Consider the following 26,581-nt stretch of genomic DNA (forward strand, 5'->3'; position numbering starts at 1 on the left):
CACACTGCCGCCTTTTTTCCTTCTTGCTCTTCACCTTGCCCCTTCCCACCTCACTGCTCTCTTACTACAACCCATCCCACACACTTCGCTCCTCTAATGCCAGCCTAACTCACTGTACCTCCATCTCGTCCATCTCACCGCCGACCTCCAGCCCCTGTCCTGCCTCTGGCCTGAAGCGCCCTCCCTTTTCATACCCATCAGAGATCACTCTCCCCACTTTCAAAGCCTCATTAAAAGCACATCTCCTCCAAGAGGCCTTTTCTAAGCCCTCATTTCTTCTCCCACACCCTTCTATGTGGTGTTTGCCCTTGGATTGGTACCCTTTATTCATCCCCAGCCCCATAGCACTTATATACATACCCATAATTTATTGATTTATATTACTGTCTCTATCCCCCTCTAGACTGTAAACTCATTGTGAGCAGGGAAGGTGTCTACCAGCTCTGTTATACTGTACTCCCTCTAGCCCTGCACACCATAAGCGCTCAATAAACGCAACTGATTGACTGATTACAGTACAACAGAGTTGGTAGCCTCTAAGCCAGTTGTGGGCAGGGAACACATATCAAATCCATGGTACTGTACTCCCCCAAGTGCTTAGTATACCACTCTGAACATAGTAAGCTCTCAATAAATAGAACTGATTGCTCTAGGTGATGTAAAAGCAGGATGTCTTTCAGCCCTTGTTTTGTGCAGAGCTTACCGCAGGACTACAGCAGACTCTGTGGGAGTTCACTAAGGTCCCAGTGCATCTGTTTCAAATCGTGATCCCAGAAGCCCGGACACTTTCAGGGCCACCCCACGGGTAGAGTCTTCCCCTCCAGACTGTCAGCTCGCTGTGGGTAGGGAATGTGTCTGTATTTTGTTATATCGTACTCCCTAGCTCATTTATGCTTCTACGCTATTTTCTTTCATGTATCTTTAGGTCGAACTGAAGAGAAAATATAACGACGAGCACTCAAGAGAAAGAGGCCTGCTGCCCGGGCGCCAGTGGTATGAGATTCAAGCTTACAGGGCCCTGAACCAGGCTCTTGGCAGGTAAGGGGAATTATGTGATAAAAGACGCAAGGTTGGTAATAACAAAATTTCCACCTCGAAGATTACCTGCGGACTAGCCTGGTTGGAATTTCATGTGCGGTGATGCTGAAAAGCTCTTGTTCTGTTTTTGTATCTCGAAATGCCTATTCAGAAAATGACCAGATTGTCAGATTGTTCAACTGTGATTATCATCACGCTTTTGTCCTGATTACCTTGTAGTTATTAAGCTGGTAAAGCTTCAGTGAGGTTTTTACAGTCGGGGACAGGTGTGCAGATGATTACTAATCCCTTCTCCTTAGTTCTGTCCAAAAGAGGTGGAAACTAGGCTTCATTGTGGCTTGAAGCGTCACTTACATCACCTGTGAATGAACATATAAACAGTGATAGGCCCTGCCTCTGCCTCCGGGTTGGGAAATGGGCAGTTGGCAGGTCAGGTGTGCTTCACTGTGCCCCAGTGTTCCCCACCTGAGAGCTAGGCTCCCCAGCCAGTATGTTTAAGCCCTGGATGTGTGTATGTGGGGTGTCTAATTTAGCACTATAACCACAGTGCTCCCCTCCTGCCAACCCACGGCTTATTTTAGTGGTGGAGCCAAAATGATTCTCACCCCCAAAAAGCCTTGGTAGCCGGTGGAAGAAGGACCAACAGCCAGTAGCAACAGCCCGCGGTCACTTCTGGTTCTCACTGTGACCACCGAGATCATTTGGTCAGCAGAAAGGGGTGGGTTCCACCTGTATTCTCCCTTGGGACGTTAATTTTGAACTCTTCTGGGGTGGTCAATCATTTTGGTGACAGAAAATAGAAGAGGAACCATACCACATCCTCTTGAATCTGCTAAAATAAATCTGGCCATTGCAGTGTTAAAGGCAATAAGAAGGAAAAGTGGGAGGGAATAGAAAATGGAGAAAACGGTGCAAGATATTTCTTCATTTAATAGTAGTTTCATCTATAGTTTTCCTCTTGCTTCTTGCTGCATGTTCCCTCCATTAGATTGTAAGCAGCTCAGAGTAGGGACCATGTCTTTTCCTCAGCATGGCTCAGTGGAAAGAGCCCAGGCTTGGGAGTCTGAGGTCACGGGTTCAAATCCCGGATCTGCCACTTTTAAGCTGTGTGACTGTGGGCAAGTCACTTAACTTCTCTGTGCCTCAGGTACCTCATCTGTAAAATGGGGATGAAGACTGTGAGCCTCACGTGGGACAACCTGATTACCCTGTATCTACCCCAGCGCTTAGAACAGTGCTTTGCACATAGTAAGCGCTTAAAAAATAACATTATTATTTCCCTCCCAAGCCCCTAGTACAGTGCTCTATAGTAGGCGTGAATGAATAAATGAACCTTATTGAACTTTCCCAAGTGCTTAGCACAGTGCTCAGCCAAGAATAAGCACTCAAAAACTACAATTGAGTGACTGAATGAAGGTATGACTAAAAGAAGGAAGGGGAGTTAGGTGAAACAATTGGGCTGGAAGTTCCTTAAGGGCAGCAGTCACATCTATTTCTTACCGATGTTCCCTGAGCTGGTGCTCAAAAATACCATTGCTTTTTGAGAGAGGGAGCACTAGGCTCATTAGAGGAGGAAAGTTAGAGAAGAAAGGGATCCTGGTCTTGGAGTAAATAGGGGAAGAGAGAAGGGGAAGGAGGAAGGAGAAGATCCAAGGGCACTGACACTGGAATGAGGTTGTCGCAAAGGCAAGGTCAGGAGGGAAAGGTGAAGGGGAAAGCAGAGGATGGTATAGGCACAAAGGAGACAGATGGGGAGATGAGAAAGGACAAGGAACTAGGAAGCAGAGGGAAAGAGTGGGGCAAGGGACCACAATATCCCTTCACAGGAGACTTTGGCAATAGTCAAGATCCTTGGGCCCGGCCCAGGACCATCCTCAGTAAAGGAGACTGTAACCTGCCTGAAGCCCCAGCTGGGCCCAGCCCTATTTCTGGGCGGGAGCGAGCCCGCACGAGCACCAAGGGATGGGTTTGTGCAGTTGTTTCTGAGAGCTGCTGTACCTTACAATCATAGAAAGGGTGGAGGGATTAGAGACAGGATTAGAACCCAAGTCCTCTGACTCCCAGGCCCATGCTCTGTTCACTAGGCCATGCTGCTTCTCTATTTTAATAGACACAGCTAGTGCAAATTGAAGATGAAACCTAGCCTGCTTCCAACTCCATGGAGGGAATCGATTAGGTGACTCAAATTTCAGATTTGGGCATTCCACGGGTTTGCATTTTTCATTGTCCTCTGAACTAGAAGATGCTACTGGTGAAGAAAAAGATTAATGGATGGCCCGCAGCCCCATTCCTATCATTCATGTCCTTTCTACATGGGACAACAGCTACTCCCTGGAAGTCACTGTTAGTAGTAGTAATAGCATTGGGGGAGAATGCATTCAGTATAGGGCACTGTAGTAAGTGCTTAGGAAGTACAGAATAAAGAAGTGACACAGTCCCTGCTCACCAGTAACTTACACCCTAAAGGGGAGGCAAACATAAAAATACTTACAATTAAAGTGGTCAAAATAAATCCACTGATTGGCCATCATTCGCGTGAGTGCTAAGGGGGGGGCGTACAGAAGTGCTGTAAAGTCTTATGATTTTTTCTCTCCTTACCTGAGTCTTTTCCTCAGTTTCTCCTCGGAAGTCACTCTCCTGCTATCCCTCCCGAATCAGCAAAACCTGATATACTCTTGCCTTTTCATTTTCTTGTTCAGCTGTTTTCAGTATTCAGCTGTGAGGACAAAAGGAGATAAATCATATACACGTGTCAGGGGGGTGGGGGGAGGGCGGGGAAGTGCTACAAAGTACAACTTCAAGATATTATTACAGTAGAGCACGGAAAGACGTGACCATTAGTTAATGGTCTCGAAATGTACGTGGATTTGAGATGTTTATTTTTCACTCATCTGATTTTCTTCACTTAATTCCAGTAATGCCTTAAAATCCTTTGACTCTTCTAGGATTCTTGAAGAAATGGAAACTCTTAACAGAGAATCACGTATGCTTTCTTTCAACTCAGTTGTATTGGTGTTTGTTTTATTTCCCTTCTTAAGCTTGAATAAGGCCAGAAGGCCCAGCTTGCCTTTACTTTATCAAATTCGGCCCACGTTTAGGCTTATGAAAATTTAGGACCTCGAAGTTATTTCCAAGTTGATATTCGGCTTAAGGAAACTGACCTGGAAGAGCTGGGTGATGGAGGACATGTTTTTAAAGAGAAAGGGATTTTTTTCTGCATTGCTATAATTCTTAAACCTGGAATGTATGTTGACAAACGCGGAAGCCTCCTCTGAGAAAGAAGTCGAAGGGACTGAAGGAAGCAAAAGCAAGTCAGTTGACAATCTGGCCCTTTTCACCTCCTTTAGGGTTGTTACAGTATATGAAGTAACCTAAGTCTCTGAAATGTAATAACATCCTTTGAGGCTATACCAGATGGTTTTGTGGGCAGGTGACAACGGTCCTGTGAATTTTCTAGCAGGTCTGCATTACTAAAAGTGTAGGCTAGGTCTCCAGTGGCCGTAATTCATTTGAGTGGAGCAGTATTAAAGCCATGGAAAAATGAAAAGGTGAAACCTTTTACCCGGGACTGTTTTGTTAAAGTGTCTTTCTGCCATCGGGGGGGCTTTACAGTTAAACCACCGGAGAAGTAGAGTAGAGTGGCCCTCAGATTTTGCATTACATTTACCCCCTTCCAAAATTAAGGCAGTATGATTGCCATCCCCAGCTTCCTCCCTTCCCATGGTCTGAGGCTTCCGTGGCTGGAAGATGACTTTCAAGTCTGCCTTAGAAAAAAGTAAAAAACACGTAGCTATAAAGGGAAGTGCTTTAGGTTTGGTCAAGTTGTGTGTTAGATCTCTGGGGGAAAAAAAAAAAATCCTGCTCTTTTATCCACTCTTTTTCCTCTTTTTCAGAGAGAATATATTGGGAACATTTGGGATTAGCTTGTACTGATATCAAGAGTTGACAGGAGTAGAGAGTGTTTTTCAGTAGTTCTCGCTGCTGTGCTTTCATCTTCTAGGATAGCGTTTACATTCCTCCTCCAGCAGCCACTTTCAGTTTAGGGCTGTCAAGCTGACGCACGTTTGGGTCTTCTCTGTACCTACAGCTGATTCACTGAAAAGCTGACTCTCGGCTTGGAATGTCATACCTTTTAAAGTGTTTTCTCCTTTCCTATTTTCCCGTAGGTGTATTCGCCACAAAAATGATTGGGGAGCTCTTATTTTAGTTGATGACCGTTTCAGGAGCAATCCTAATCGATATATATCTGGTAAGTTGCTTGATTAAAATAGATTAAAATAGGAATTAGTAGCACATGTAGTGGGTTTTAAAAGATGTCTATTTAAAGAAATTACTCAAGGCCATAGAACTCCCAGAGCTAATGATTCTCAGAATATTATTTTTTGTGGAAATACAGACCCTCAGTCCATCAATCAGAATTATTAATTGAGTATTATTAATTGACCTAAGCGCTTGGGAGAGTACAGTAAAGAGGGAAGACATTGGTCTGTGGAATTTGTCTGAAGAGGGAGACAGATAAAATAGTTTACAGATAGGAGGAAGAAGCGCTCAAATAGAAGAGTAGGTAAATCAATCTGTAGTAAAGATCAGTTAGAGGCCGTGGGTGCAAAAGTACTGAGATGAGAGTTAAGAGGGTGCGACCTGAGAAGCAATACGGCCTAGTCGACAGACCAAGGGCCTGGGAGTCAGAATGACCTGGGTTCTACTTATCCGCTGTGTGACTTTGGGCAAGTCACTTCACTTCTTCGTGTCTCAATTACCTCATCTGTAAATTGGGTGTTAATACTGTGAGCCCTATGTGGGACGGGGACTGTATCCAACCTTAACTTGTATCTACCCCAGCGCTTAGTTTAGTGCCTGGCACATAGTAAGCACTTTAACAAATACTGTTTGAAGAAAAAAAAAATTACTGGGGAAAGCCTCCTGCAGGGGATAGAATTTTTAAAGCACCTTGTGGATGGGTTGTACTGTGGTCTGGTAGATTTGAAGGGAGAGGGAGTTTCAGGAAGACTAAAGGGAGTGTGAGGAAAGGGTCAGAAGTGGGAATCAAGAAGGAGGAGGCCCAGTGAGATGGTGTGCTTAGGAAGAAAAGAAGTGCAAACTTGAGGGTGGCAAGAAAAGAGAGTAGATAGGTAAGAGGGAGAGAGGTGATGTAGTACCCTAAAGCCAATGACCAGGAGTTTGTCTGGAATGTGGCAATAAATGGGTAACCACTGGAAGATTTTGAGGAGCGGTGAACCCTACTTAGAACAATGTTTTAGAAAGATGATCCGAACAGCGAAGAGTGGCATACGAACCGGAGCGGGGAGAGGCAGTAGGAGTTGAAAGAGAGCAAGGTATTAAAAATACGGCCCAGGTCGTGGGCTTGGGAGGCAGGGAGAGTGATGATATTGTTCCTTGTGAACAGGAAATTAGGTGGAGAGGATTCTGGAGGGAAACTGCTGATGCCAGATTTGGACGTATTGAGCTAACGGTACCGATAGGACATCTGAATGTGAAGATGCCTTGGAGGCAAGAGGAAACGTGGGGTTGCAGATGGAGAGAGAGGTTCTGGCCGATCCACGTAGTAGTTGTAGCCGAAGCCATGGGAGCGGATGAGGTCGCCGAGGAATTGAGGATAACGTAATGGGGTCAAACAGAGTCTTCAGGGACACCTCCGGGAGCAGAGGGTGGAAGCACAGCCAGAAGAGAGCCAAGAAAGAGTGGGCAGAGAGGTAGGAAAGCCAGGAGAGAACGTTGGTGGTAAAATCGAGATTAGAAAAGAGCCCAGCCTTTTCCCATCTCCATTTTTGCATTTTCAAATAAAACTGGGATTCGTGAAAAGCGTATTTTTTATGATTGAAGTGGGAAAAATGTTTTTCACTCCGAAAAACTGCCCTTAAAAATGTAAATTGGCAAGTTTTAGATTAATAGCATTCTAATCGAAATGGATTTTTGTGCTTTTTTTTTTTTTTTAAAAAAAAAGTCTTTTAAAAATAGAACTCCCATTACAGTGGGTTCTTGAGCTGCATCTTTCCATTTATCTAACCTTGTTTGTTAAAGCGGGCTTTGTGATTACCACAGACAATATGAGAGGGAGTCTATATTGTTCCTTAAAAGTGAATCTTGACATGTAAGAAAGATATGAGTGGGGTTTTTTTTTAGTTTCTTATCCCCGAATCACGATCACTTTCAGATTGGGGGATAATCAAAAGCAGATAGTGATGTTGTCTAGTCAGCAGGTGGAGCTCCAATTCCTTCGTATGTGCAGTATTAAGCCAAGATGTTCTCTCAACAGATACTTGCATTACAAGCGAAGGATGTGGAAAGGAAAGAGCAGAGTTATTACTCAATTGCTATTGACTCAACAGGACAATTCCTAATTTTGAACCTTGGACACACTTTTCCTTCCAACTAAAGAAATCCTGAGAGAATGGTTAGAAATAAAGATTTTGGGAGGTTTTCTTCTTTACTTAAAATGTAGGAAATGACAGTGGTTTTCACCCTACGGTTCAGTTTTATTATAGGAGAGATTTCATCAGAATTGAGTGGTACAATTTTAATTTTTTTTTCTGGGTTTCTTGTGCTCATACTATTACTAAAACATTTTGTATTGCTTCAGAGGGAACTGTACTGTTTCCCTTTTCCAGCCAACATATTAAAAAACAAAAACAAAAAAACTCTCAGGTCTTATGTTTTTGTTTTGTTCAGAAGTAGCAGTTGTACAACACAGTAACTTTAGATAGAGGAACTCCCCAAGAAAGGAAAGGGAAAAACCTAGTCTGAAATCTGAGGAAAATAGAAAAGATTATTATTGCTACGTTGTTTTCCAAAACAGTGACTGTCAAAGCGGGTTAAGCCAAAATAGCAATTTGGGGGATTTTTTTTCTTCTTTAAACCAATTTTCTGAAGTATACTTTTTGTAAAACAATTGATTGAAACACATTTAGAAGTAAATGGGCATCCAACATTACCTCTGCGAACCAAGAGAAGTCTTTTTTTCTTACCTTGTTGATATGGATGCTTAAGTAATTTTTTTGTCAATTTCTCCACTTTTAAAATGAGGTCATCTTTAGAAATCCTTCAATTAGAGTTCCTAAAGTGAGGCCAACGGGGCATTGCTTTTTGAAACGTGAATAACTTATCCTAACAGTTTCTTCTTCAAGCGAAATCAAAGCATAACGGGATTTCGTTTCATACTTTGGTTTTCTTTATCTGGAATTGTTTTTCCACAGGTTTGTCCAAATGGGTTCGGCAACAAGTGCAGCATCATGCAAGCTTTGGAACTGCACTGCGGTCCTTGGTTGCGTTCTCCAAAAAGCATCGAAAAGTCATTGATATCTCAGGCCAGGGTGAAAGCGAGACCCTCTGTGAAGTGACCTGTGCGAAGGACAGGGGACCAACCTCTTTACTGGAGACAGCAATTCACCTGTCACTAGATATTACTGAAGAAGATGAAAGGACAAGTTCTGATCAAGAACTTTATTCTTCTAAAACAGTAACAGAGAACACCATTCTACCTCATCACTCAAGAAGCATCATCACATTAAAGAAGGAAGGTATGAGAGTTTCCTTTGACTCAAAGGCCACTCGATGATGAGTTAGTGGAAGTTTTGCAGCCAATCTGATGAAATCATTAGACCTATTTTTGGCACTCAAAAATATTTTAAATGCCCTAAGTATATAATAATGTATACTTAATATAGGAAACTGTATACGCTCTGTCTGTAAATTGAAAACAACAGGTTAAAATTTTTAAATAGTCTGCAGAAAGAGCACAGGCCTGGGTGTCAGAGGACCTGAGTTCTAATCCTGGGCTCTGCCACTTGTCTGCTCTGTGACCTCAGGCAAGTCACTTCACTTATCTGTGCCTGAGTTACCCCTTCAGTTACAGTTACCTCTTCTGTAAAATGGGGAGTAAGACTGTGAGCCCCATGTGGGACATAGATTGGGTCCAATTCGATTAGCTAGTATCTACCTCAACACAGTACCTGCCACAGAGTAAGCACTTAACAAATACCATTAAGATACAAATACCTTTATTTTTTAATAAAAATTTTAAAATAAAGTTATTTGTATCTATCTATATATAAAGCTATTTGTATTTTAATGGTATTTGTTAAGGATATATATATATATATATAGTATATGTATATATATATACTAACTATATGCTAATGTCTACTAACATTTTGGTATGAAAATAGATTGTCATACTTCTCTCTATCAAAATCATGACACACAAGAATACCCAAGAAGGTTATCATAGCTTGCTTACAGATACTGTTGGCCATAATACAAGAAGTTATTGGAGTAAAACAAACATCTTTACAATATGGCCAACATACTGTCAGCTAAGGAAGAAAAATAAAATATTCCTGCCTTTATGCCCACAGATGATCCAATACTGGTGGAAGATATTTACCAGGAAATGGAAAGTGACAAATTCCTTGTTTCAAGACCTCCGAGTCCAACCTTCAGAAAACAGCCTAAAAGAAACGATTGGTCTGAGTTTGACTCCGGTAAACTGTGTTTTCCCAATAAATCAGTGACATCAACACCTGTGCCGGGGTTTACAGAGAAATGTGCCTATAGGACTGTTACTTCCAAAAAAGAGAAGAGGGAAAATGAAATCAGTCTACCTGTCACTAGTGAAGAACAATCCTCATCTCTGTCAAGAAGTTCACTATTTGGACCAGAACCACAGTCAAAAAGTATTACTTCATCAGTAAAAAAGACCGATGCTGCAGTTGCCGAGAGACATCCTGCTGAACAACTACTCTGCTCTAATGAAGCCATGGATCAAGACATCGATCTGTCTCCAGTAAGAGCAGCTGAAGTTTCCACGTTAAATGTAACTTCAGGCACAGCGGCAGAAGATGAATCCATCTACTTCACGCCTGAGCTTTATGATGATGAAGAATCAGATGAAGAGAAAAATGAAGTGCCACTTGGAACTAGTGGGGGAAATGAATGGAGGGAGAATCAGGATGGCATTTTAGCTAAGGAATGTTTTGAAGTGGATGTTCCCAAATTAGGGAGCTCAAGCAGAAAAATGAAAAGTAATGATTACACAGGCACAAAAGAGACAAGAGTCATGCATGGTGAAGAATGCAAAAACGATTAAATTCTTAATAATGAAAAATTCTGTAGTGTAGTTGTCAAGAAAGAGCTCCATGAAATGGACATCCAGAAATCTAAGTTTTCTTGTTCAAAAGACAAAGGTGTGTCTTCCTCTGAATTGGGTTAATAGTGCCATGTAACTGTCATGCTAGTGAGTTTTTTTTTTATTCTATAGTTTTAATCATCATTTATATGTCTGATTAAAGAAATGGATGTTTTATTTTAATTTGTGCATTACCTGATAAATGGGGAAATTTGAAGACAGCATCAAAAATTTTAAAATCTGTTCTTTTTTAGCAATGCAAATGATTCTATTCCCCAGTTTTCTTAATGACAAATGCCACATAATTTTTCCCTCCATAACGTCTTCTTGTCTAACTTTCCTATATTTAACAGAGTGAAGCAATTTCTTTGGCAGTTTGAAATTGGTTAGTGTTAGTGCTATTATCTAGTTCTTTTCAGTCATTCTCTTACCTCCATTTCACTTTCTTTAGTTTTTGCCACTCGTTGCCCATAGCCATTTTTTATTCTTCAGACACCAGAGGCTCCGATGCTCGTAGTGTTTTCAGAATGGCTTTAAGAAGGTAGAACTCCACTCACTGCTCTTGTCAGATTCCTTTACCTACCCTTAAAATGGGAGAAAATATAAAATGGCTTGCATGTTTTAAATGCATTTTTAAAATGTGTTTGAAAATAGCAAACTGAAACCCTATCAGTGTATTATGACAAAATAGTGGGATTCTTTTTCTAAGTTTTAATGTATAGCGTCATCATGGTTCAACTAACTGCCGAACACTGTATAGGCTTTGCTTTGTAATGTGATACAAAGCTTTATAGACAACTGGAAAAATAAAGGTTGGTCCAGAGATATGAATACAGTCAAAATGAGTCCTTAAGTGTAAATGAGCCTTTGCACTGATATTTATGGTGCATTTCCATTATGAGTACATTCTGATGAATAAAAATTGCTCCTTTCTTCAAAGTCAGTTATTGAGAATATAGTTCCTCTAATCATTCTGAGAACACATTTTCACTGACTTTCTAAGAACTATCTTTCCCTGGGTAGACTCTTCTGCCTTTAGACCATGGTTTAATTAGAATTGGAAGTGCCTTGTAGGATATTTGTATGTATTTTTCAAACCTCTCCCCGACCCCCAAACTAAAAGAAACACATTTCCTTATTGATTTTCTAAACTACTCTGCTTTATTTTATACAGTTATTTGCTTAAAGAATTATCCCATGTATACATTTTTATAAATTAAAGATTTTAATTGTAAATTTCATTTTCCTATTCTTGGCCAGTAAAACAACACTAACGATAGCTGAAGGGAATTTGGTTGTTTTCCTTATCAGTTACAAAATTTCTCTGACTTGGCTGAAAAAAATTTGGATCCCAAAACAATCACTCTTGGAGCATCAGAGGAAAAGAAGTATATTTAGTTAGAAAACAAATTAGCTCAAACCAAGTTAGGCCATCATGTTGTTAGAATTGAAATTGAATCCAGAGTTCTAGTTGAATTTTGTCCTAAAATGCATAGTAAAGGTTATTGCTACCTTGTCAAAGTGACATTTTGCTAACCTGGACATACCTCATTTGAGTAAAATGACCATTAAGGAATAATCTTGTGAGTGCTTATGCCAACCTCTGGTTCCCATTGTTTAAGCCCCCAAAAAAGCAAGTGTGTCCTGTATATTCTCTTACATATAACTTAAATGTGGATCATTTCCACACTCGATGTGCAAAATAATTACCTAATACTGAATTTGTCCAAGGATTAAAAATAAAAAGGGCATACCAACCAAGAACCAGAAAATATGCTAAAATGGCTTCACTTCTGGATGAAAGGAACATCATAAATAATAGATGTTTAATTTCTCACTTATAAAAACTGAAATATAAGGTAAACCATTCCAAATCATTTTGAAAATATAGATGATTACTCTTCCAAACCCACAAACTGTATATATAATACATATATAGAGAGTTATACATATATATACACATATATAAAGGTTTTTGAACTGATTATAATGATTTCATAAGTTGCATCCATTTAAATATTACATCTTCCTAATAAACTTTTTTATATACAACATGGATTTTTTAGGTGTTCTGTCCAAAAACAATATTACTCTCAGGGAATTTCTCTACATGGATAAATATATTCAAAATCTTCTGAAAAATACTGAGGATTTTTTCATATATCTAGCTGAAATATGCAAGACTTGGGAAGAAGCCTAAAATCATGAGTTTCCTCTCTTCCCACACATACATTTCTTTTTCTTTTCCTGTTACAATTTTCTATTGAATTCCTATCCTCACCCTCACTCCCTTGGATAGCTCTAAGCACCCTTCTCTTGGTGGTTTGGAGCCTCCAATCCAACCCCCTTGTCTTTCTCACCCATGACCGGTGAAAATAGCACAGGCCTGGGAATCAGGACCTGGGTTCTAATCCTAGCTCTGCCACTTTGCCTGTTGTGTGAACTTGGGTGAGCCATTCAACTTCTCAGTGCTTTCAGTTACCTCTTTTTTTAAATGGGAACTAAATACCCATTTTCCCTCCCATTAGGCTGTGAACGCTGTGTGGGATAGGGACTGTGCCTGACCTGAATACCTTTTATCTAACCCAGTATTTAGTACAGTGTGTGGCAGAGAGTAATACCAAGCACTCTATTAACAAATTCCACAATTATTAGTGATAATTACCTCTCATTTCTTGGCCCAGATTCGCCCTCACACGCGTTCCCTTCATCATTTCTCTCCGCTTCTCACCCACCCTCATCTTTCTTGTGTTCACTTGGGGCTACACAAGACCATTAACCACAGTCTCTCCTGCCTGCTTATGTTCAGTTGATTTGAGACAATCTCAGCAAAACTACTTTACCTCTTTAACAAGAGGTATATTATAGTTAACTCCTGATTTAATGATGTTAAGGTAATTGCCTGCCATTTTTCTTGACTGCCACATATTTACTTTTCCTCACGTTCTCGTTTCATTCCCCGCAGTTGGCTAGTGAGTGTGTCACATTCAACAGGAAGAATGTGTCAGAAGATGAAGACTCGGGATTCCAAACTACTCAGTGATGAGGGAGGCAATCTATGGAGATTGTCATGAAGAACCAGAAGCAAACATCTGAGTTTCCATCTTTACAACATGTTTCAAGCCCTCACACTAGCCTCATCAGCTCCTTAGAATTCTGTTTAACCACCTTGGGGGGACGAAGGTTTCTCTGATTTTGTACTTTCCTGAAGTTTAGACATTTCCAAACTGCTAATAGGAAACTTATTCTTACGACTAATAAACTTTTCAGTAGTATCTTGCCTGCTAAAATGTCCTGGTGTTTTATAATCCTGATAATAAAGATCTAATATTTACTCATAGCCTCAATTTTGAGATGTTTTAGGCGACAGGTGGAAATCCTAACTTGTGTGACGATACAATTTCAAATAACCATCAAAATAAGCAAGGGTTAAAATGTCAATTTAAGAAACGATACTGCCAGATTAAAATATTCAATGTGACAGGGTAGCATTTGGAACACCACTACAAGGAGAACCCTCAGAATAAACAAATATTTCCTGATTACTCCCCTCATCAAGTACCGAAAGGTATCATTTGCATATAATTTACGATTAAACTAGATGCTTTATGTCTTTCCTAGGTAATGAGTCATTTTAAAACCAATGTGAGTTTTAAAGCAATTAAATATTGATTCAAATTAACTTATGCTTCCAGCAACATAGATAATTTAAATTTATTTGCAATATTAATTATGGATAGAGCACTGTTTGATGGACTGTTCTTAATTTTAAATTTGTGATTTTCATATTTAGATGTTAAACCAGTACAGATATTAATCTATTTACTTTTGTTTATGTGAAAGGGCAATGTGACTCAATCACTGTTACTTAATGAGCACCTACTATGTTCAGGGCACTGTACTAACTGCTTTTGGGGGGGGGGGGTAGTTCAGTAGAATTAGGAATGTTATCCTCACAACATCCCTGTTGGGTAGAGGGCCATCATTGCCCATTTTACAGATAAACTCTCTGAACCTCAGTTTCCTTCAGAGATTTCTTGAAGTCACAAGGCAGGCCAGTGGCAAAGCTGAACCAGAGCCCAAGAATCCTTACTCCCAACCTTATGCTCTTTCCACTAGACCCCACTGCCTTCCCCAGGGAAAGAAGAAAGGCTTATTCCATTATATTTTGGAAGTTTTAGAACACCATCATTGACCCAGTGAGACCACAGTTGTAAGGTTAGAATTTGTTGGCTTGGGGGAATTGGTTCATCCCAATATCAAACATGAATTAGCTTTTTGAATTTGGTAGCATAAGAACAGTTTATGTAATGATGTTTGATAAAAGAGTAACCAAAGGATGAAAAGGTGTTGGATTACCTAGATTCTAGTCCTGGCCTTGCTACTGAACTTGCTGTGTGGTCTCCACCGAAACTTTCCATTTTATAAACTGGGCGATTTAATGTCTGTCCTCTAGTATCTCCCAGGGATTATTTTTAAAAAGAAATTGTTTCGGAAAGGCTCAACTTATTAGCCGGTCTTACGGAAATTAAAATGTGGCATAATGAAAGGAGATTTAGAGAGAAAGAGCAGAAATAAAGAGATAAAGATCAAAGGTTTAAGAATGAATGAACCACCGTGATATCTGAAGGATAGAGTAATATTAGAACACTAAGATTTCAAAAATTCCTGAGAATAACAGATTTTACGGTCTATGTAGCCTGAATAGATGCTAAAGGCAGCAGATTTATGGAGGTAGTCGATCCATCCATCGGTAGTATTTATCGAGTGCCAACTGCATGCAAAAGCCCCTGTGGTAAATGCATGGGCAAGGGAAATAGAATCATCAGACATGAACCCTACTGTCCCAGAGCTTACTATCTAGCAAGGGAGATGGACACTAAAATATATTACGGACGGAAAAAGGAAATGAGGATCTGCACATGAGTTGACGTTTAAGCAACGGGGAAATAATAATAATGGTGCTTGTTAAGCACTATGTGCCAAGCACTGTTCTAAGCACTAGGGTAGATATAAGCCAATCAGGTTGGACAGCCCCTGTCCCACATGGGGCTCATACTCCCATTTTACAGATGAGGTAATTGAAGCCGAGAGAGGTGAAGTGACTTGCCTGAGGTCACACAGCAGATGTGTGGAGCCAGGATTAGAACCCAGGTCCTTTGGACTCACAGGCCCATGCTCTATCCACTAAGTCACACTGCTTCCCTATGTAAGATACGTACAGAACTGTTACGGGAGGTCGTGGGCACTCGAGGGCTTTGGTGGCACAAGTGCTGAACACACAAAACAATGGGAATATGAAATAGGGAGATTAGGATTCATCTGGGAAGTCCTCCTGGGGCAATGTGATTTCAGAAGGGCTTTGAAAATGGGAAAGCTGTGGCCTGCCTAATTTGAAGAGGAAAAGAAATCCAAACGGGGTGAGGAGGGGATGTAAGCAAAAAATTAGCAGCAGGAGACTAGAACGAGCCAAAGTGAGTAGGTTGGCTTGAAAGAAATGAAATGCGTGAGCTGGGGTGTAAGTGGAGAAGAGAGTGGATAAACGGGAGAATTGACTGGGTGCCTTAAAGCCAGCGTGGTCAGGAGTATCTGCTGGACGTGGAGAGGAATGGAAAACCATTTGAAGATCTGGAGGAGAGGGGAAGTGTGAGCAGAATGATGTTTTAGAAAAATGGCCTGGAGAGGGAGAAGCCTGGAAGCAGGGAGACCAGTGAGGAGACTGGTGCAATAGTTTAGCCAAGATAGGACAAAAACTACTGGACCAGCAGAGTGGACATCTGGATGAAGATGAAACGGTTGACCCAGGAACTGTTGGAGAGGCAGAACCGACAGGATTTGGACCAACTGAATATGGGTATTGAAAGAGGGGAGAGATCAAGAATAAAGGCAAGGTAACAGACCTCACAGATGAGAATGAGGGAAGTGCTGTCAGCTATGATGGGAAAGTTAGGTGGGGAAGCGAATTTGTTGGGAAAGATGAGCTCAGTTTTGGATATATTGAACTTGAGACGCCAGAGAGACATCGATGTAGAGACAGGAAATGTTTCCGCTAATTCTCTTGTAATTAAAATTATTATTATTATTATTATTATTATTATGGTACTTGTTAAGCGCTTACTCTGGGCCAAGCACTGTCCTGAGCTCTGGGATAGATAGAAGTTAATCAGGCTGGACACAGTCCCCGTCCCACACTGGGGCTTACAATTTCAATCTCTATTTTACAGATGACATAACTGAGGCACAGAGAAGTTAAGTGATTTGCCCAAGGTCACACAGTAGACGTGGTGGAGCCAGGATTAGAACCCATTACCTTCTGACACCCGGGTCTGTGCTCTATCCACTACACTATGATGCTTCCTGACTCTCCCAAGCTCTTAATACAGTGCTCCCCACACAGTAAGCACTCTATAAATACCACGGATTGACTGATTGAGATGTCCAGGAGGCAAGAAGAAATGCAGGTTTGTGGAGATGTAGAGAGGCTGGGGCTAGGAGGAGGTGCGTTTAAGGAGCCAAGTGCATATAAGCAGTAGAAGTCATGGGAACAGTGCTCTGCACGCAGTAAGCGCTCAATAAATATGACTGAATGAACTGATGGGCTCCCTAAGGGAATGAGTAGAAATTGAGAAAAGAAATGGGCCCAGAAAACCTCAAGGAATGAACAGCCACAGGGAGTGAAAGGTAGAAAAGGATCTGGTAAAGAAGACTGAGAAGGATTAAATGAAGAGGTAAGAAGAGAATCAGGAGGAAACTCCATCATGAACACCAAAGTTAGATGATGCTTCCAGGAGAAAACAACGATCCACAGGATCCGAGGCACTGCTACTTCTCCTATCTATAATTTAATTTAATGTCTGTCTTCACCACTAGATTGTAAGCTCCTTGATAGCAGGGATCATGTCCACTAGCTCCATTAGTCTAGTGCTCTGTAAGCACTCAGTATTTAGCGATAATATATAGACTGCTTGATGATTAAAGGCAAGAGGTTGAGGGAAATCAATAAGACGTTCTAATGAGCACTTACTGTGTGAGAACATCGTACTGGGCATTTGAGGAAAGTACAGTATCAATCAATTGGTATTTCCTGAGTGTTTACTGTGTGCTGAGCACTGTACAAAGTGTTTGGGAGCATACAATGAAGTAAGTAGATATTATTCCTGCCCTCAAAGAGCATCTGATTATCCTGTATTTACCCCACCACTTAATATGGTTCTTAGCACACAGTAAGCACACAAAAATACCATCATTATTATGATTGTTTCAATCTAGCAGAATTAGTCCCGATCCCTGCCCTCAAAGAGCTTTACAATCGACTGCGGAAGACTGAAACTAAAGTATATTACAGATAGGAAAATGTAGTAGGCCAGGTAAGATTTGTATATAAATAAGTGCTATCAGGAGCTGTGAGTACTTATGAAATTAAGTGCCAAGAAAGTGCTGATGTGGGATATAAAGTGAGATTAGAAATCAAGCAGGGAAGGCTTCCTGGAGGAGGAATGATTTCAGAAGGCTTCTGAAGATGGGAAAAGCTGTGATCCTCTGGACTGTACGCTTGTTGTGGGCAGGGAACGTTTCTACCAACTCTGTTGCACTGTACTCGTCCAAGCGCTTAGTACAGTGTTTTGCACACAGTAAGCACTCAGTGAATACCTTTGATGATGATGGTCTGTCAAATATGAATAAGAAGGGACTTCCAGGCAAATGGGAGGGTGTGAACATGAAGCTGGTGGCAGGGGAGACGAGAATGATGTACGGTGAGTAGGCTAGCCTGAGAGGAATGTAGGAGTGAGTTGAAATGTAGTGGGGCGAACAATCAGGAGCTACAATAGTTCACAGAAAGAATGAAGTTTCAAGAATGTCTAATTGTATAATACCTTTGAAAACAACTGGAAAAGACTGGGAACCCCACTGTCTAAACTATCATGGATTTATCTACCCCTATATCTAGCAGATGGTTTGGCAGAGAAGTGCTTTTAAAAATACTGTAATAATCATAAAAATAAAGAATAAAGTCTCAGGGAATTTTAGTGAGATACACAAAGCGAGTAATGAGATAGCAATGGAAAATGCAAAAGATCGATTCATCAAATAAATTAGTTATGAGTAGACAAGCATCATGGCCTAGAGGAAAAAACACAGGCTTGGGAGTCAGAGGACCATGTGTCTGCCGTGTGGCCTTGGGCAAGTCACTTCACTTACCTGTGCCTCAGTTCAGAGGCACAGATTCAATTCAATCTTACTCCCTTCTACTTAGACTGTGAGCCCCATGTGGAACAGGGACTGTGTCCAACCTGATTAATTTGTATCTTCCCCTAGCGCTTAGAACAGCTCTTAGTACATAGTAAGGGCTTAATAAGTACCCTAATTAAAGAATGCCAAAAGGAATTCCAGTATGTGCAGAATTCCTTGCAATTTGATCTTTAGAGAATAAATAGGATATTGTTTTCTACTGTGTTTATGTCTGGCAAGCTGCATGAGGTAAAACTGTTTCAGTGGAAATCCATGAGGATTAGGAAGGCAGCAGGTCAGATCCTACCAAATGAGTATACGGATTCCTGGGGAAAAGGCATTTTTGGAGATGCCAATCACTCTTTCCTGTCACTGTGATATCTTTGAAGGCAGTGGCAGAGTAATTTAATCATTAGTAGCTTAGAGAACTGAAAGAGTTAACGCATCTTCCAAAGTAATGGAATCTAGCCCAGGTACTGTCAAGCACATCATGCGTCTCAAAAGAAAAGCATTATATAACTCCCAAAAAATGTCATCACTGCTTCATTAAAAAGGATCCCTTATTAAAAAATAAGTTCACTGTGGGTTTTTTAATGTGTTCAAATTTTCAAACGATTCTAGTTTTCTCATGAAACACACCTCGAGTAAATAAACCTGTTTGTTTTTTTGCCTGAATCATGTCTTTTTTTTTTTCTGAGTTGTACCCATCCAATTTGATCGTAGGTGCTCAGTTGAAATAGAAAAATCCATTACCCTATATGTCTTCACAAAACATTGCGGGGCTGCTATTCTCACTTACACATCACGGTGCTTCTGCCCTCCCATTTACCAATTCCTAGACTCAAGAGGCCTTCCTCTTTTCCATGTTCTTTAATCCCTATTCCCCATCAGTATTCCCTGAGTAACACCCAGTCCCGAGTGCTTGGAAAGGTGTACAATAAAAATAGCCTTCTCTTTATCCCAAGCACCTCTCTGTCTCTTGGGCTGAGACTTTCTCTCCTGGTTTTTCCTGTTCCAAAGTAAAACTTATTAACACTGCTCTTTGGCCCTCCTGTTTAGGATTTCCAGTAGCTGTATTGACTCCAGTTTGAAAGGAACAGTGTCTGCAGAAGCATTACTGTTTACATCAATATTTGGGTTTCAGAATTATGCTTAATGCCAATAATTGCTTTTTTAAGAAAACTAGAGGAACCTTGAACCCTCAGTTCAGATGGAGATACATTTGACCCAGTGAGATGTGCCCCAGATGAAAGACCGCTGTTGCTCAGAAGTTCAAATTTTTCCCTCTCGAGGTTCAAAGCTCTCCATGAATGTCCCCGTTTGGGGCTCTCTCCAATATGGTAGCACCATGACATAATGGATAGAGCATGGGCCTGGAAGTCAGAAGGACCAGGGTTCTAATCCCGGCTCTGCAACTTGTCTGCTGTATGACCCTGGGCAAATCATTTAATTTCTCTGTGCCTCAATTACCTCCTCTGTAAATGGGGATTAAGACGTGAGCCCCTCGTGGGACAGGGACCGTGTCCAACCTGATTAGCTTGTATTTACCCCAGGACTTACAACAGTGCACGACACATAGCAAACGCTAAATAAATACCATTATCATCCTTATTCTGCCTTACTGCATTTTAGGTGTGGGGCGACAGGGCATTTTTCAAGTTTACTTAACTCAGGAGAGCAACTCTATGATGGTGGACGCTTCCATAGCTCAAATCGTATTCAGAGTCTCAGGCCAGTTTTATTATAAACTGTTTGAGGATAGAGCCTATTCAGATTGCCTGGGTGAGAGGTTGCTAGTGGAAGGGATCATAATGAGATTGAGTAGGTTAGCTTCAAGAAGTGAAGAATGTGAGCTGGGTTTAGTGGGAGAAGAGTGGATAAGTGGGGGGGGGAAGGGGGGGGAGAGCTGATTGAGTGCCTCAAAGTCAATGATTAGGAGTTTCTGCTTGATGCAGAGAGGAATGAGTAAGGGCTGGAGGTGTGTGAAGGGAAGTGAGGAGACGTGTGCAGAATGAAGAGGAAAATCGATCCAGAAGTAGCCATCTCCCGAATGATGATGATCTCTACAAAAGACTAATTCTCGCCCCTCTTCTAGATGTCGTGATTTTTCTCCGGGGCCATCCCACAAAGTGAACCGTTTGCCGGAAACTAAACGTATACAGTGGTTACTACCTCTCGGCCGAAACTGAGGCCAGATCATCTGGTTCTAATCACTCTCTTCTCTTTACCTCTTTGCAGCTTTAACCAATTTCAGTATTTTTTTTTTCTGGAATTTGGCATTCTCTCTTGTGGGAATGTACTTTCTTTAGCACTTATCAGAAAGTGACTGTGTGGTTTGTAAGAAGTGGTAGCGACTCTTCGATCCAAGGCGGCAGAGAAAATGTAGACGCTGATGTTTTTAAAGAGCTTTACATCAGAATCCTGATGGAGCAGAAGGATTTTTTGAACTGCACCATCAGGACTTTTTTTTTTTTATATGGAACACGATGCTCTTACTAAGTACCACGCAATACACTAAGCACTGGGATTGGTACAAATCAATCAGGTTAGAAACTGTTCTTGTCCTTCATGGGGCTCACAATCTTATTCTCTAATTTACAGATGAGGGAATTGAGGCACAGCAGTTAAGTGACTTCCCCAAGGTCACACAGACTATCGGCACAGCAGGAATTAGAACCCAGGTCCTTCTGGCTCCCAGGCCCGTGCTCTATCCATTTAGGCCACACTGCTTCTCATTAGGGCTTGAAGTGGGCCCTTCCAAACCACCCCATCCAATCAGCCGCCTTCAAAGGTGGAACACAGCGGAAGATTTCAAATCATTACAGCGTAGAGAATTTTGAGAAGAGATCAGCAGGCTCAACCCTTATATCACCGGTGGTCCATACCCCAAGTCCTGTCCTTCCCATTCACGATCCCTGTTACTCCATCTTGCCTCCCACCAAGCCCCCTGTTTGTCCTCAACCCTCTCTGGCACCTCACCGCGACCCTCAACTTACTGCCCTCCTCCCTCTACTCGCCCCCTCCGTTAGAGTCTGTGGAACCCCATTCCATCATGGCCAACTCCCCATCATCCCTGACCTGCTCACAGACTCCTCGCCTTTACTGAAATTTGGTTTTTGCCTGATGATGTTCTCCCCCTAAGCGGACCTGGTTTTCTCCCACTTTCTCCATCTCCCAAGAAAAGGGGAAGGTTTCACCAGCTCCTCTCCTTCCAGTGTTACTTTTACTCTTGCCTTTTCCTTCTCTCTTCTTCTTTGTAACCCACATCATCTGTCCCTGCCATTCTCGCCCTACTAGTTGCCACTATCTCTTGCTCTCCTGGTGCGGCCTTTGCATTTCTTGCTGATTTTCATTCTGTCACTTTAATTTCCTTCTCCCATTCTGATCCTTGAGTTGGCCTCTAAACTGCCAATTTCTTTAGCTCCTCAACTCCCCTGACTTGCTACTCCATACCTCAGCTGCTCACCAAGCTGGACCAATGTTATGGGAAGCAGCGTGGCCTAATGGATAGAGCACGGACCTGGATTCGACATCTAGCTTTGCCATATACCTGCTGTGTGACCTTGGGCAAGTCACTTCACTGCTCTGTGCCTCGGTTCCCTCGTCTGCATGGCTTAAGTGGAAAAAGCACTGGCCTGGAAGTCAGATGACCTGGGTTCTGATCACAGCTCTGCCACTGGCCTGGGGGATGACCCTGGGCAAGTCCCTTGTCTATGTCTCAGTTTCCTCAACTGAAAAACAGTGATTCAATATCTGTTCTACCTCTTACTTAGACTGTGAGCCCCATGTGGGAGAGGCTCTGTGTCCAGCCTGATTAAATTGTATCTTCCCCAGTTCATAGAACAGTGCTTAACGCACAGTACAGACTTAACAAATACCATTTAAAAAACTGGCTATTCCCCAACCCTACGCTCAAATTCCACTCTGTAATTGGCTGGGTTCCAGCAGATATCACTATGGGAATGATTGACAACTTATGCAGATGCACTTTCCCCTAGGGAAGGGTTCTGAAGAGTTTGTAGTTCTCTGCTGTAAAAACTCTTCTCGGCTTTCATCATTTTTCTAGGTACAGGGCTAGCCTGGCTTGACTGTCACAGATTTGCATTAATCTGGTTCTAAATTACCACATTTACTTGCTTAATTGCCCCACTTTTGTGCATAATTTTTGTAACATGAAAATGGATAGGGTTACGATGCAGTGACATACAAGTATGCAGTCTATCAATAAGGAGAGCAGGAGGGAAAAAAAGGAAGAATAAAGGAGAAGGAAAGGAGGGGAGAAGGAAGAGAAAGGTAAGCTTAGTATGAGCAGAAGATGTGTCTATTATATTGTACTCTCTCAAGTGCTTAGTATACTGCTCTGCACACAGTAAGCACTCAATAAATACGATCAATTAATAGGGAATTTGAAACTATGTCTCATTTCTCTTGCGCTCTCCCAAGTATTGCATGCAACAGATATGCTATGAATTAACCCCTCTCCCTTGACCTCTTCCTCTCTCAAAGAAGAATCTTCCATCCCCCAGCACAAACCTGTCTCTGCTGCTATCACGTTCTGACCCTCCTTCCCTTCCTCCCAGGTATGTCCACTATTGCTGCTTAAAATTGTGTGGTCCTAAAAATAATCTTTTACTTCATCCAAGCAAATACAGTAAGTCGCTTCCCCAGTTCAACAAATTCTTTAGGGTCTCTTCTATGCCCTGAAAATCTGACACAAACTGGACAGAGATTTTTCTAAGACCCATTCATTGTTGACTGATTTATCTTATGAACTTTTATCTATCCCACTGCTTAGAACTGTGCTTGACGCATAGAAAGCACTCAACAGACAGAGAAGCAGCAGGAAAAGCATAGGCCTGGAAGTCAGAAGGACCTGGGTTCTAATTCCAGTTCTAATTCCGGCTGAGTGACCTTAGGTAAGTCACTTCACTTCTCTGTGCCTCCATTACTTAATCTGTAAAGTGGGGATGAAAACCGTGAGCCCCATGTGGGACAAGGACTGTGTCCAACATGACTAGCTTGTATCTAACCCAGCGTTTAGGATAGTGCTTGACACATAGTAAGTGCTTCACAAATACTATAAAAAAACAAAAACAAATATAATAATAATTAACTTACTGGTAGCGCTTGGCTGGGCTATGGGTTGTAGCATAGGGAGGCTGTAAACTGAAGTAAGGTTTCCAAAAATTCGGGCAGCTGTGTCCCTGGGTTGCATGTATCGTTGGGTGGCTGTAACCTGGGGTTTGCCCAGAGGGTTCTGTTCATTCCGAAGGCCAGAATTCTTGAAGGGACTGTAGGTATAAATGAAAGACAGATTTTTGCAACTTCCAGTTTCAGAGGTCTTAGCTTGAACACTTGATGTCAGCAATTTCATTGATACTTCCTAAGAATAGATGTCTAGGAAGTGTCAGCGTTTTTTTTTTATTTGTTTGTTTCGTTTTTTAACGCAGGTGCATCATGTATTACTGTGTGATCAGCTGCTACAAGATTTGCACGATTCATCTTTTTACTGCTGCGCAGAGTAAACCAACTCTGAGTTCTTCTCTGCCTTACAGGCCTTAACCTCTCCCTTTTCCCTTTGAACTGTGAGCACACCCATAAATTATGTTTTCATTGCACTTACTGTAGATCTATTTCTTTCTTACCGATGTCTCCTTTCGTCGCTCTTGTTTAGAACTCTCTTTTCAACACGGTTCATCCTAAAAGTAATTGTTTGGCTCCCTGGGTCATCTTAATGATCCTGAGAACATTAAAAAAATTAGGGTAACCTTTAAACTTGTTTCGTATTCTAAGCGCAGTTGAGTTTCGAAGGAAAACATTCTAAGCGTTGCTGAGTTGCGTCCTCGACCTTATAGGGGCAATCACTGGTCTTGTACGACGACCAAGATGACAGTGTTTGGAAATAATCGGAATCGAGACAAAATAAGTTAGGAGGGGGAAGATCAAAGCAGGGTTGACGATCACAACGGGTTGGTTCAGAGATCAGAGGAGACAGTCAGCACGCCGCAGTGGAGGGGGATCACCCAAGGTCTGGCAACAAATAAGAGAAAGTTGTGTCTGGGTTTCGGGGAGAGCAAATGTACTGACCACAATTCAGATAAATATTCCTCAGTTATTCTAGCTCTCTTTTCTAGGAAGTGGAGCCACGGTGAAAAGAAAAAAGATCAGACATGTTCCTATTCCTTTTTGTGCCTGAATAATAAAATAATAATAATAATGATGATGGTATTTAAGTGCTTACTATGTGCCAGTACTGCTCTTATCCCTGGGTTAGATACCAAATAATCAGGTTGGACACAGTCCCTGACCCACATGAGGCTCACAGTCTTCATCCCCATTTTACAGATGAGGTCACTGAGGTGCCGAGAAGTGAAGTGACTTGCCCCAAAATAAAAGGAAATGTAATTTATTTTAATGCTTGTCTCCCTCTGTAGACTGTAAGCTCCTTGTGGGCCGGGATCCAGTCTACCAATTCTATTGTACTGTACTTTCCCAAGCCCTTCATACCGTGTTCAATATACGTTAAGCAATCAATAAATACCTTGATTGATTGACCGAGAAAGATATCATGTTTGTTATCAAGTTCGAGCGCAGCAGCAGCTAGAAATGAATGTCATTTCATAGGTTAACTTTCTCAACACTCAGTTTCTTTGGGTGACAGTGCTCTGAAAACCTTTACAAATCTGCAGAGGCCGCTTGGGAGAAAGGAGGCTTTTTTGCCCACAATTCTGTGAAAATGACTACAGAAACCATTTTGATTTCTTGAGAATGCCAAAGAATGCTATGCTTTTGTGTTAGCCATTCCACACACAATCTGTCAAGATTTTCAGAGGGAAAAGGCCTGAGAAGGCTCCCAAAGTATCCTGGTTTCTTGGAGATCCAGGCTTCCTGAAGAACATGTTTTCTAAAAATAATTAAGCCTGGCCCTTTAGATTATTGGGCTGTGGCCAGAACTGACTGCACTGTTCATCTGTTGAGACAGTAGCTTTTATGTAACCATTTGTGTTTTCCCATTTGGCCAACTTTTATCTTAATGCGCCTTTTGGGAATACCAGTCTGACCTCAATCTGAGTAAAGCCATAGGAGTAATGGCAGGAGGTGGGGGGGTCATTTTTGCAGACTGTATATTTGTTATCGCATGATTATCAGATTTCTTATTCTGTTTAATAAAGATTTCATCTGTCACATGAATGTATAATTGGCTATGTCTGAGTGACCGCCTATTGTCTTGAGCAGATTGCCAAAACTGCATTAAGCACCATTAGACCAAATAGGACAACCTTATTAATTTATCCCTATGTGTTTTCTAGCAGATTGGACCTCATTATTATGCAAATTCAGGATACAGGGCAGGCCCAGAGACAGCTAGTTCATTAATATTTCTTCCCCTTCTTTTATAGGCTTTGTGAAGACTGCATCAAGTACTTGCTAATTATCTGCTTTGTTATACAATGCCTGTCTTCCTATTTTCTTTATCATGTGCTTTTCATACCCATTTTATCATCCATTTTCTTAGCCAAAACTGGGAAAGGGGGAATTAAAGTGGAATATACCTCATTTATTTGTCAGTTCTTCTATTTGAAATAAGACGAATCTATGGTCAACCAAAACTAATGGAAATGATCCCAAGACAAACATGGAGAGTAAAATGACTATAATAAACCACCTATCCCCCGCTACTTAGACTGAGCGCCCTATGAGGGACAGGGACTGTGTCCAACCTGATTAACTTTTATCTACCCCAAAACTTAGAACAGTGTTTGACACGGTGTTAGAACTTAAATTAATAATAATAATAATAATAATAATGATAATTTTCTGTAATGGGAACATATCACCTTAAAACACTAAGTGCAAAGGAAATTAAAGGCTTGAATTTGACCTTCATCCCTGGTCTGATAACTCTGACCTAAAGTGTGTAATTAGTTTAAGCTGGTTGTGCTTCATTTTTATCTACAGGACACCTTCTATAATCTGTCTCTTATTGTAGCTGATAAGACTTGGCCCCAGCTGAATTTTTTGCAGAACCGAGAATTGAAATCTTCACCCATTAAGGGTTTTGGGTGGATTTAGCTTTATAATCTGGTTTAGAAGTTTTGAGTAGGCAGATCTAGGAAGAGACAAACATGGTTTTCAAAAGGGTGCAGTGAAAAATCTTTGGATCGTCTT

General features: G+C 41.3%; 1 protein-coding gene and 1 long non-coding RNA gene across 3 annotated transcripts in view; one reads left to right on the plus strand and one right to left on the minus strand.

Annotated features, from left to right (window-relative positions):
• The window catches only part of BRIP1 (BRCA1 interacting protein C-terminal helicase 1), a 113,467-nt gene extending 99,950 nt beyond the window's left edge, over window positions 1-13,517 (plus strand). The window contains exons 17-21 of one of the 2 annotated variants that reach the window (XR_003765703.1): window positions 926-1,038; window positions 5,205-5,287; window positions 8,253-8,576; window positions 9,414-10,241; window positions 13,149-13,517. Coding sequence is in view for 1 of the 2 variants with exons in the window: in XM_029082166.2 (XP_028937999.1) it covers window positions 926-1,038; window positions 5,205-5,287; window positions 8,253-8,576; window positions 9,414-10,144 (1,251 nt within the window). In the remaining variant the exon portion in view is untranslated. Of the gene's footprint in view, window positions 1-925; window positions 1,039-5,204; window positions 5,288-8,252; window positions 8,577-9,413; window positions 10,367-13,148 lie in introns of those variants that run through there. The other variant, XM_029082166.2, reaches the window with a different exon arrangement.
• The window catches only part of LOC114817890, a 50,174-nt gene continuing 24,628 nt past the window's right edge, over window positions 1,036-26,581 (minus strand). Inside the window, exons 3-6 of the long non-coding RNA XR_005660972.1 lie at window positions 23,531-23,703; window positions 10,615-10,767; window positions 3,637-3,754; window positions 1,036-1,397 (exon numbers count right to left, since the gene is read on the minus strand). This is a non-coding gene — a long non-coding RNA (uncharacterized LOC114817890). The remainder of the gene's footprint in view (window positions 1,398-3,636; window positions 3,755-10,614; window positions 10,768-23,530; window positions 23,704-26,581) is intronic.

This window comes from Ornithorhynchus anatinus, chromosome 17 (genome assembly GCF_004115215.2).
Source record: "Ornithorhynchus anatinus isolate Pmale09 chromosome 17, mOrnAna1.pri.v4, whole genome shotgun sequence".
Taxonomy (NCBI): domain Eukaryota; kingdom Metazoa; phylum Chordata; class Mammalia; order Monotremata; family Ornithorhynchidae; genus Ornithorhynchus; species Ornithorhynchus anatinus.